The following is a 12,458-nucleotide window of genomic DNA, read 5'->3' as shown; positions in this document are numbered from 1 at the left end:
GAATGAGCAGTGAAGGTGGAGGCAGATCAGCAGCATGAGGAAATGCAGTGAGAGCCAAGAGGTCTGTTGTGCTGGTGGAGAACCTTTACCCACCAGGATGGGGAGAAGAGGTAGTGAGACAACGCGGGGATTCATCTAAGTACCGCCGACTCTTGCAAATGCAGACGCTGCATGAGAAATCCAGGAAATTGAGACCTAACGTGAAGTGTCCCGGTTGTTTTGTTGATTAGATTAACTGTTCTCTCTTTTTCTCTCTCCATCTTCTCCCCTGTATTCCACCTTACCCTCTTGTCTTTCCCTAATGCCTCTGTCTCTGCCTTTTGCATGAACAGCGTCAAATCATGTTTCCAGAACATGGAGATTTGCAAGCGTCGGGTGAACATGTATGACACGGTAAACCAGAGCAAAACCCCTTTCATCACACACGTGGCCCCCAGCACATCCACCAACCTGACCATGACCTTCAACAACCAGCTGAACACCGTCCACAACCAGGTGAGTGGGCAGCGGAGGGGAAGGCAGGCGGGGCCGACAGTGTGAGCGACAGGAATTCTACTTTCCCACCAAACCGAGTCAGGAGACAAAACTCCTCCAACATCACGTACAACAGACAAAATCCCTCTGTTGTCGCATTCACCTCTGTAAGAACGTGTGTTCCCAAGGTTATTTCCTTTGAGAATCCCAGGCACTCTTTGTATTGACTACTGGCTCATCGAAAGGTCCCAGAAATGACTCACTAAGGGAGTTACTTCTGAGATGGTACCTCTTACTGCTCTCCTGTCTTGATGTGGGAATAAGGTAAAGGAGATGCTGTGATCCTTTTATGACCGACATCTGCCTGATAGAGAATTCTAGAACTGGAAGGGATGCTGGCAGTCCCCCAGCTCAGGCCCCTGCTCCTGGTGTCCACACTGCTGGGTCCACGTGATCTCCTTGCGAGACAGATAAAACCTGTCCTTTTCCAGTTCTTGGGGAGAATCAATTCATCAGTCTTGTCAGCAGAATTCCAGCAGTTAGAACTAAAAAGGGACCGGGAAACTGAGCTTTTCTTCCCACAGCTTTCCAACCTTTTGCAGAAAATTAGCAGAATCTAGCACCTAATACACTGCTCGAAATATGGATGACACCCAGGAAATAGTTACTGAGTGAATAATCCCCAAGTCCTCACTCAGGCTGCCTCTGGTATCTAAGAGACTTTTACTTTTATTCCCACCAACCAGCCTTACCAGTTCCACCAAATAAATGTCCCTAGATTTTTTTCAGTCTTAATATCAATCTTTAATGACAACAGCACACCTCTGTGTGTGTGTACACACACACACACACACCCCACCCCATAGGAAAGGAGTGTATATGTTCTAATCCTGAAGTGTGAATACTCTGCCTGGCCATTTACTCTTTTCCGACAGGTCCCCTACTCCCACGGAAGAGTCATTGACCCTGTTTTCCAGGCCATTCCTGGCATGGTGTGTTGCTAAGGCCCAGCTTTACTTCCCAGCCTGTCCTCTCCTGCCTAAACTCTAGGAGAGGCTGCCTGGAATCTGCTGCCCCCTGGAGGCCCTTGGTGTTCTTACAATTCTCCTTGGTGGGAAGAGCTAATGTTCACAGCCTGGAGTCCAAAATAATCAACATTCCCACCCGGTGCCTAGCTCAGTCCTCAGGCTAAGGCAGCCACAGCCAGTCAGGTGAACTCCTTGACAAAATATCCCCGTGGTTTTGTTCTTCATCACCAGAGCCCCATCACAGTGAGTGGACTATCTTGCTGGTGCCGTAAGCAGGGAGAGTAGAAGACACGTTGAAATGGGAAGGTTGGCCTAACTGTGAGGAAGGAGGGCCAGACTAAGATGCATATACAGCATTCGTTAGGCAGCAATTGGAGATTTTTGAGCAGCGTGGTGGCGACATGTACAAAGTAGTCTTTTGGAAAGAATGTTCTAGCCTCTGTGTCCAAGAAGAATTGGAAGAGAAGAAGCGGAGGCCAGAACATCACTAGTCAGGGCCTTACAGGTCCCAGGCACCAGGACAGGCCTCAGGAAGGAAGTAGTGATTAAAAAGAGGGTTCTGGGGACATTTCGAAGGAAGGAGCAGCAGTACCAGTGACTGGCCAGAAGGGGGAGTAGTTGAGCACCAGCGTGGGAACCTGGAGGAGATCGGTGCTAGTGCCCTGAAGAGGAAAGCCCAGAGGCAGGAGGATGTGAGGAGGGTTTGGTCTCTGGTGTGTAGAGTGCAAGCAGGTGGTGGGAAGTGTGTATGTGGGGAAGCCTCCCGGAGAGGTGAGGCCATGGAGAGAACAAAGAGGAAACACAAGTCGTGCCATCAGTAGCAACACAGATGCTGGCCCAATACAGACGACTGTATATAAAACAGATAAACAACAAGGACCTACTGTATAGCACAGGGAACTGTATTCAATACCTTTTAGTAACCTATAATGGAAAAGAATATGAAAAAGAATATACACACACACACATATATATAACTGAATCACTTTGCTGTGTACCAGAAACTAACACAGCATTGTAAATGAACTATACGTCAATTAAAAAAAAAAAAATTAGATTGGCCAAAAAGTTCGTTCAGGTTCCTAAGATCTCATGGAAAAAGTTCATAAGATCTTACGGAAAACCCAAACGAACTTTTTGGCCAACCCAATAAAAGATGCTGGCCCACACGTGTCACACGTGCATTCCCAGTCACACTACCTGGAGGCCGATTGTGTGGTGCTGCAAAAACAGACACTTATTGTTACAATAATATCTTAAAATCTAAACATGGGCGCCAAATAATTTAAGTGATTACTTTCAAATTCTTTTGCTTTGCACTGAAATTCAGCATCAAATATAAGTATAAAAATCATGTAAAATGAGACTTTATCCTTTTTATCACATTTGACACACATGCATACCCTTCTTGAAATCCTAATTTTGTATGTGTCCACGATATCCTTGTGGCTCTTTCCCTCCTTACTTTTTTAGTCCTTGTAACCTCTAGTGGCAAAACCTCTTAGAAACAAGGTTGAATTTGAAGCCATAGGTAACCACCTATCTTGCTAAAGGATCAGCATGAAGAAGACTTAAGATGGGGTGAAACTGGAGAATTCCCAATTTAGAATTTCTTTTCCTTCCGTGTGTGGCTTTGCTTCACGTGGAATTTCAATCTCAAATGCTGTCTCTTTCTGGAAGAGAAAGGAAAGAGGACATAAGTTCAGTATCTGTCTAACCCATCTCCATTTAAATTCTCTTGGCCCACTGGCATCCTTTCTCCCTGCCTTCCAGCTTTAGTAGTTGAACACCAGCATGAGAATGCACCGAATTCCAACAAGTAACCCCAGTCTCAGCATGTCCCTCTCCGTCTCTATTTCTGCAGCGTATTTCTTTACAGTAACGGTGCTCTGCAGACATCTCAGGGCATCTGTAAACAGTGCTGCCCTTAGACCTGAGAAAAAGGGCCCCCTGCCTGGGCCCTCCCCAGGTATGTGTGCTTCCATGCCAAGCTCTGGCTACCTGGCACCCCAGGCTTGGTTTCATCCTCCCCAGTATGGACTGTACCACCAAGTCCAAATACATGCACTCAAAGGCCCTCAAGTTGTGGTACAGAGCTGGGACAGGGAGAGAAGGAAGGCAGGCATTCAGCTCCACGTTCCAGTGGCCAAGCCAAGGAATCCAAGAGGGATTCAAACTCAAACCCAGTCTTCCAGGTGGTTATGAAAGTGTACGTGTCCAAGTGGAAGGGCAGAATGTAAGTCCTTTAGCCGATTTTTAACTTTGCAGTATTTAGACGTGATATGCAGGCGTCCATTTGCATTTGCAGGCCCCATAAATGTTAGGAACAGGCCTGAATGTAAGCACCGAAGGTGGTTCTGTGTCTCATGGGGCTGCAGGTGCCTGCTTTTTCCCTGAGACTTTCCAACTGTATTTCCACTCCCCTGTTTTTGCTTTTTTGCTCTTGGTTTTCGTTTGTGTGTTTGCTCTTCTTTGAGTTCATTTATTTGATTTAGATTCGTGTCTCCCAACATGCCACCTCCCTCATTTTTTATTTGTGTTTATTTTTGTTTAATCCCCACCATTCCTTTAGGCTCCCACCTCCACCAGTGCCACTATTTCCTTAGCCAATCCTGAAGTCTCCATACTAAACTACCAATCTGCACTCTACCAGCCCTCAGCGGCATCCATGGCTGCGGTGGCCCAGCGGAGCATGCCCCTGCAGACGGGAGCGGCCCAGATCTGCGCCCGGCCCGACCCCTTCCAGCAAGCGCTCATCGTGTGTCCACCCGGCTTCCAAGGTAAGGCTGAGCGGACACAGCTTCTCACCTGCTTCCAAGAGGACCACCTCTGGGGCGCCGGCCCCCAAACTCTTCTGTCCTGCTAAAGCCCTCTTCATTTCTTTTGGTGAGAGCCCTGGCATCACTGAACTTGAGGGCCCCCGTGCTGCGGTGGCCAGCCTAGAAACAGTGGGACTTACGTTTCGGCACCAAGTCAGCGCCTTGTTATTCTCATCACCTGCCAGTGGTTTCGTCCCAGGCCCAGCTGCTGTCTGTAAATCAGCACATTGTGTGTGTTCCCATTGTTATGCTGATGTCAGCTCTTGCATTTCCTCACATGGAATATCCTGTGTGGCTTATCTGTAAAAAATTGCCGATCTCCAACAGCCAACTAGTCCCAGTTCTTGTGAAGAATATAAATCTGTCTGAAAAGCATTTCCTGGACACCACCCCCCGACCACGTGCCCACCAGGTGATCCTTTGGCCATGCCCCCCGGCACTCTTCTCCTGAAAATTCTAAGCTGGAGTTGACTGCTTGGTTACAGTTTACACAGAAAGCTCAAGAATTTGTTTCTGAAACCCTCCTGGTGTAAGTCTACGTGGTTCAGTCTGAATCAGTGCAATTCCAGCCGCCTCACTCCTCCCCCAAGGCCTGGCTTTGACATAGGCAGATATATCTTCATGTCGAAAGATATATCTTCATGTTGTTTTCCTGCTGTAATTTGCCAGCATAACTGTTCCACTTTTGGCTTTAAAGATTCCTTAATTTGACCTAGTCTTTGAAAACATTCAAGGCTGTTTTCGTGGTTTTTTTAAATTTTAAGTTAGAGGGAATTCCCTGGCAGTCCAGTGGTTAGGCCTCCATGCTTTCACTGCCAAGGGCCTGGGTTCAATCCCTGGTCGGGGAAGTAAGATCCCGCAAGCCATGTGGCACGGCCAAAAGAAAAAAAAAAATTTTTTTTTAAGTTAGAAACTAAAGGGGAGACTTCCAAAGGACCAGTCGGTATCTAGTGCCAAGGGAAGCTGAGAGCTGACACAGCGGGCTAGGAAGGTTCTCCTCGTCCAGCTGTTTCCAGTCACTTAGCCCTTTTCCCCCTTGCCCGTTGTCTGGACTAGGATTGCAGGCCTCTCCCTCTAAGCATGCTGGCTACTCTGTGAGAATGGAAAACGCAGTTCCCATCGTCACTCAAGCCCCAGGAGCTCAGCCTCTTCAGATCCAACCAGGTCTGCTTGCCCAGGTAATTCTTTCTTTATTATTACTGGTATTACCATGGTCCATGTTAATGTTGTTCACAAAAGAGCCATATCTTTGCTAATTCCCTCCCTGGCAATGAGTTAGATGCTTCAGATCATTAGAATATATCAGTAATATTCTGAATGATCCCCAAGTGAATTACCTTCCTAAGTATCTAGCTTACAATTACAAGAAGAAATTTAGACACAGGGAGAGCCTGGGGAAATTATCATTGTATCTTTGTAATGCAAATTAATATGGGAGACCTAGGGTTTAATCCTAACTCTCTGTGACCCAAGGCAAGTCAGTTAGCATTTCTTCCTTGTAAAATTGAAATTATTTTTTTAAAGCCCAAAAGAGCCTTGGAGATTATCTCTTTGTTTTATAGTTGAAAACCAGGATGACAGAAGCTTTGGGATGGAACCTTCCTTATCTGTTCACACAGGTACTCTGACAGATTCTTAGAATGAAATCACAGAGGTGAAACTGGTTGAAAATTTGCAAAGTGTCGTGGAAATTTTAGGTAACCATAGTGGTGTAATGATAATAGTAATCAATCCTTAATGTCACTTGAACCTTAATAACAAATACATCCTCATTTTGCCAGGCACTTTACAGTTGTTATTGATTTAATCCCCACAACATAGTAAGGTATTTGTCTCCTTCTGACAAATAGGGGAAGTGAAGCACAAGCACTGGCTCAGAGTCACACGGCAATTAGGTGGCAGAACCAGAATAGAAACCCAAGACACCAGCATCTGTATTTTAACCGCCATGCTGTACTGTTTCTGTCGTTGGGCGTCAAGGACAGCTTGACCAAAATGTTAGTTTAGAAGCACTTTTGTTTTTAAATAAAGTTGGTTCCCAAAGACACTTACTTACTTATGGTGTCTTTTGTTGAATAGAAGTTTGGGGTTTTAATTTTAATATAGTCACATTGCATAGGTCTATTTTGGACTCACTCTATCCTATTCCATTGTCCGCTCCAATATCGTATTGTCTTAACTATTATGACTTTAATATATGTCTGGTATCTGGTCAGAAAAGCCCTGCTCCTATATTGTTCTTCAAAATTTCTCTGTGTATTCTTTTTTTTTTTTTTTTTTTTTTTTGCGGCATGTGGGCCTCTCACTGTTGTGGCCTCTCCCATTGCGGAGCGCAGGCTCCGGACACGCAGGCTCAGCGGCCATGGCTCACGGGCCCAGCCGCTCCGCGGCATGTAGGATCTTCCCAGACCGGGGCACGAACCCGTTTCCCCTGCATCAGCAGGCGGACCCTCAACCACTGCGCCACCAGGGAAGCCCCTCTCTGTCTATTCTTATCCCTTCCCTTTTCCATGTGAATTTTATCATCACCTTTACATAAGAATTTTGGTGCCAAAACAAGCCAAAACAAAACCCAAAACCCTGGTTTGTATTTATTGGACTTGCATTGGATTTATATTTACTTTTAGGGAAATTGACATCCTTATAATATTAAGTCATCCCTGAACATGGTATAACTGTATATAAATTACCTTTTATTCCTTTCACTAAAGATTTCTTTTGTTAGAGTAATTCCTAAATATTTTACAGTTTTCTTATTAATAACTTTATTAACTGTATGTTCTAATTATTTGTCTTTGGTTCATAGGAATGTAACTGATTTTTCTTTATTCAGTTCGTTATCTAGCAATCCTTCCAAACTCTGATTAGTTCTGATTGTTTCTGTGAATTCCCTTGGATTTTCTATGTAGACTATCTTTTCATTTACAAATGATACAGTTTTGTTTCTTCCTTTACAATCTTTATAACTTTTATCTATTGTTCTTATATCACTGTGCTGACAGCCCCTCCAAAACAACATTTAATAAGTGTTAATATTGAGCATCCTTAACTGGAACCTAACTTTTTTTTTTTTTACATCTTTATTGGAGTATAATTGCTTTACAATGGTGTGTTAGTTTCTGCTTTATAACCAAGTGAATCAGTTATACATATACATATGTTCCCATATCTCTTCCCTCTTGCATCTCCCTCCCTCCCACCCTCCCTATCCCACCCCTCTAGGTGGTCACAAAGCACGGAGCTGATCTCCCTGTGCTATGCGGCTGCTTCCCACTAGCTATCTATTTTATGTTTGGTAGTGTATATATGTCCATGCCTCTCTCTCACTTCATCCCAGCTTACCCTTCCCCCTCCCCATGTCCTCAAGTCCATTCTCTAGTAGGTCTGTGTCTTTATTCCTGTCTTAGCCCTAGGTTCTTCGTGACATTTTTTTTTCTTAAATTCCATATTCCGTGTTAGCATACGGTATTTGTCTTTCTCTTTCTGACTTACTTCACTCTGTATGACAGACTCTAGGTCCATCCACCTCATTACAAATAGCTCAATTTCATTTCTTTTTATGGCTGAGTAATATTCCATTGTATATATGTGCCACATCTTCTTTATCCATTCATCCGATGATGGACACTTAGGTTGTTTCCATCTCCGGGCTATTGTAAATAGAGCTGCAATGATGAACCTAACTTTAAAGGAAATTCTTCTAGCTGCTTGCCATTAGGGATTTTGTTTACTCTGAAGAGTTGATAGGGACACTTAATCAAGTTTGCTAATTTTTTAATGAATTAATATTAAATTGCATCAAATGTTCTTTCTTCATCTGTTGAAATACTCCTGTGTTTTTGTTCCTTAATCTGTTAATGTACCAAGTTACTTAATAGATTTTGTAATGTTAAACTATCCCTGTATGTCCAAGGTGAACTTTATTTAATCATGTTGTGCTTGATGTGTTTGTATGCTTTTCAATTCTGGATAGTCTGCAAACACTATAGCTAGTATTTTTGCATCTATGTTCATAAGTGAGAAGTGGCATGAATTTCTCTTTCTTGTAGAATCTTTACCTGCTTTGGGCATCGAGATTACACCAATCTCATAAGATATGCTGGATATTATTACCTCTTCTTCTGTTTTCTGGAACAGCTTGTTTGAGATTGATATTAGCCATTCTTCATCTCTTTGTTCTTATGTCCAAATTGAGACTGCAAATGACCACTAACACCAGCTTCTGATGGCACAGGAAGCTGTGTCTTGCTGAAAGTTTGTAAACAGAGAACCTTCAGTGTATAAAGCACACCTTCTATTCCTTCCTCTGTCTCTGGTCCTCATAGCTCCCTTTTGTTTGCACAGTTTGGTAGTAGGGAGTTAAAAAAAAGGCCCTGGTAGATCAAGAGAACCACAGCTCCCTCCAGGGGCAAAGCAGCTTGCTCATACTTTATCTGACTGGCAGAAATCCAGGCCACTTTCCCACTGCTGCTCATCTGTGAGCCAAAACCTGCAGAATTCACATGTACTCTAAAGGGTACTTATAGATCCTTTTTTGTGTTTACACACTTAACTCTAGTAAGCCAGGAACCATCTCTGAAAGAAAGAATACTTGGCATCTCTTACTAGCTAAAATAGACGTTCTTCATTGTTCAGTTTGGTGGAAACCAACATGCTCAGCATTTCTGAATTTCAGTCCTTTAATCATAGCAGGGAAGGGCTTTACCTACTGCGTACTTGAAAAGGAGTCCCGAACGTGCTGTAAATCTCCAAGTGAATTTAACCTAAAGCACTAAGTGGGAAAGTGAACCAAAAAAAAAAAAAAAAATACATGTACAAGGATTTTAATTGCTACAGTGTTTATAACAGGGAACTGCTGGGAGCAATTTGAACGTTCCTCAGGAGGAGATTTGCTAAATAAATTGATACATCCATAAAACAGAACACCATGTAGCCATTAAAAAGGGCACAGTAGGGCTTCCCTGATGGTGCAGTGGTTGAGAGTCCGCCTGCCGATGCAGGGGACACGGGTTCGTGCCCCGGTCTGGGAAGATCCCACATGCCGCGGAGCGGCTGGGCCCGTGAGCCATGGCCGCTGAGCCTGCGCGTCCAGAGCCTGTGCTCCACAACGGGAGAGGCCACAGCAGTGAGAGGCCCGCGTACCGCAAAAAAAAAAAAGGACACGATAGACCAAAGTGTCTTGACATGCAGAGACGCCTAAGAGAGATTTAAGTTTAAAAAAAAAAAAGTCTTGTCCTATCTAGCATCACTGTGTGTCTTTTTGTTTATTGGTTGCTTTTGATTTTTCTGTCACTCAGTTCATGCCAATATGTTAGCCTATTAAGGTCGAGCTTTCCTAGGTTTTTGGGTTTTTTCTCTTTTTTTGGCTTCATTGGATCTTTGTTGCTGTGCACAGGCTTTCTCTTGCTGTGCACAGGCTTTCTCTAGTTGCAGTGAGAGGGGGCTACTCTTCATTGCAGTGCATGTGCTTCTCATTGCGGTGGCTTTTCTTGTTGTGGAGCACGGAGTCTAGGCGTGCGGGCTCAGTAGTTGTAGCTCGCGGGCTCTAGAGCACAGGCTCAGTAGTTGTGGCGCACGGGCTTAGTTGCTTCGCGGCATGTGGGATCTTCCCAGACCAGGGCTCGAACCCGTGTCCCCTGCCTTGGCAGGCGATTCTTGACCACTGCGCCACCAGGGAAGTCCTCTCCTAGGTATTTTTTAATGGCCCCTTCAAAGGACGAAAATAAGCTAACTTCTAAAACTAGTAGGGCAGCTATTAAAAAAAAAAAAGAAAAAAGCAATAATTAAACATGGAAGCTGACACCTTCATTTATCTTGGGTAAATTTCTAGGTATCAGGCAAAGGCACTCCAAAGATTATTACTTTAAATATATCCCAAAATTCTGCGTATTTCTTTTTTTTTTTTTTTTTTTTTTTTGCGGTACGCGGGCCTCTCACTGTTGTGGCCTCTCCCGTTGCGGAGCACAGGCTCCGGACGCGCAGGCTCAGCGGCCATGGCTCACGGGCCCAGCCGCTCCGCGGCACGTGGGATCTTCCCGGACTGGGGCACGAGCCCGTGTCCCCTGCATCGGCAGGCGGACTCCCAACCACTGCGCCACCAGGGAAGCCCTGCGTATTTCTTTTTATCTAAATAGTTGTACCTTTTCAAGGAGTTTATCTGTGAAAGTTTAGAGAGTCTTTTAAATCCATCCCTCATGTTAGCTTTGTTTGCTGTGCCCTTTTCTGCCCCACCTCCCAGCAGCATCACGTGTCCCTCAAAGGGAAACACTGTGTCTGGGGCACTCCCAAGATGTGTCCATGGAAGAAGAGGGTGTACTCGCACGCTCTCAGTTCAGTGACAGGAGGGCGATACGGAGTGCCTTACCAGTAACGCTTTTTTGGTACCGGAGCTGTCACCTCTGTCCTTCCAAGGCCCAGCCCGGAGCTGGCATCTTGACCACCATCAGAAACTGTGAATGAGGAGGTAAAAGTAGAGAGATGGGAAGTACAGTTCTTGATGGATGCAGTATTGAATTTATCTCACTTTTCAAATGGCAAGATCCCAAACCCCCTTTGACCTTTCAGAGCCCCCAGGATATGGAGATTTCTGTTTGCCAGATCCTTGTAGACTCTGCCCTGCCATGAAGTTTTGTGCATTCTTCTAGCCAATCAGCTTGTATCACCTGAACCCCTTTAAATGTTTCCCTAAGGATAAACCACTGGCTTGGACTCTTTAAACTGTTAAAATACAAAACTTCGATGCTTCTCGAAACCTTCTCTGGTTATTTTCAGCCAGTCTTTCCAACCATTCTGTCTTGCTGTCTGTGTCAATCTTGCTTGCTGCCTGATACTGTTAATGAATAAGGAAGACTTTTTCATACCACTTTTATGCAGTTACCACCAACACCTGATCCTGAATAGGGCCAGCATTTTTATGTATCATCTCCATAAAAAGAGGTAGTAGCTTGGCTGAGAGCATGGGCTCTAGAATTTGACTGCCCGTGTCCAGGTGCCAGCCCCACCACTTACTGGCTCTATCACTCTGGGGAAGTTTTTTTTTTTTTTTTTTTTTTTTTTTTTGCGGTATGCGGGCCTCTCACTGTTGTGGCCCCTCCCGTCGCGGAGCACAGGCTCCGGACGCGCAGGCTCAGCGGCCATGGCTCACGGGCCCAGCCGCTCCACGGCATATGGGATCCTCCCAGACCGGGGCACGAACCCATATCCCCTGCATCGGCAGGCGGACTCTCAACCACTGCGCCACCAGGGAGGCCCGGAAGTTATTTTTGAATTTAAATTTGATTAATTATTATCATCGATATTGTATCATATTATTTTCAGCTGAGCTTCATAATATACTATGATTCCATTTCTCTTCCTGTACAACTTGTTTTTCCTGGAATTAATGGTTGTCTCATCTTTTCATTCGGTTAGTTTCCTCTGTGTCTATTATTATGCAGCCCCAAACTTCCAGAGTTCTAAAAGGCATGTGTGTTTGATGTGTTGATGTGTTTGAGCATATTGAGAAGTTCAGTGGTTGTTATTTTTCTCTCTTTCTGAAATCTTTTAAGACTCTCCTTGTCTACAGTGGTCTGAGATTTCATGACTGCATGTTTCCTTGTGAGTCTTCTAGAATACATTGTCCTGGACAACCTATTTGCCCTTTTTACCTGGAGAATTTTCTTTTATTTTTGACTTTGTTAACTTCTTCCCTTCCATTTTCTCTGTTTCCTCTTTGCGGAATTCTTATTAATTAGGTGCTGGTGTTTCTGAAGTGATCTAATGATTCTCATATCTCCCCCCAACCCTGCCCACTTTTTTGTCTCTATATATTCGATCTGTGCTACTTCCTAATATTTTCTCAACTCTATGGAATCGTTAATTTCTGTTGTCATAGTTCTCATTTCCAAGAGTTCTTTCTTGTTCTATGAATATAGATATATCTTCTTATACATGATCTTGTTTCATGGAGATAGATAGATAGGTAGATAGATTTTTTTTTACCTCTATGAGGACATTAATTACATATTTTTTTGAAATTTTCTTCTGATTCCTACACTGTTGTTGTTTCCTCTGAGTTTCATTTTTTTGTTTTAGTCTCTTTCATGTTAGAAGTTTCCTTTAAAATCTGGAGATCCCTGGCTGTTCATTCATATCTAAG

General features: G+C 44.1%; 1 protein-coding gene across 5 annotated transcripts in view; it reads left to right on the top strand.

Annotated features, from left to right (window-relative positions):
- Positions 1-12,458, top strand: part of HIPK2 (homeodomain interacting protein kinase 2) — a 187,502-nt gene that overhangs the window by 149,635 nt on the left and 25,409 nt on the right. For 3 of the 5 annotated variants that reach the window (XM_081244933.1, XM_081244932.1, XM_081244931.1), the window contains 3 exons: positions 333-495; positions 4,075-4,282; positions 5,378-5,499. In XM_081244933.1, the coding sequence (XP_081101059.1) occupies positions 333-495; positions 4,075-4,282; positions 5,378-5,499 (493 nt within the window). The remainder of the gene's footprint in view (positions 1-332; positions 496-4,074; positions 4,283-5,377; positions 5,500-12,458) is intronic. The other 2 variants (XM_081244935.1, XM_081244934.1) reach the window with 1 other exon arrangement.

Source organism: Mesoplodon bidens (genome assembly GCF_964165515.1).
Source record: "Mesoplodon bidens genome assembly, chromosome: 9".
Taxonomy (NCBI): domain Eukaryota; kingdom Metazoa; phylum Chordata; class Mammalia; order Artiodactyla; family Ziphiidae; genus Mesoplodon; species Mesoplodon bidens.
This window is presented reverse-complemented; position numbering and strand designations above follow the sequence as displayed.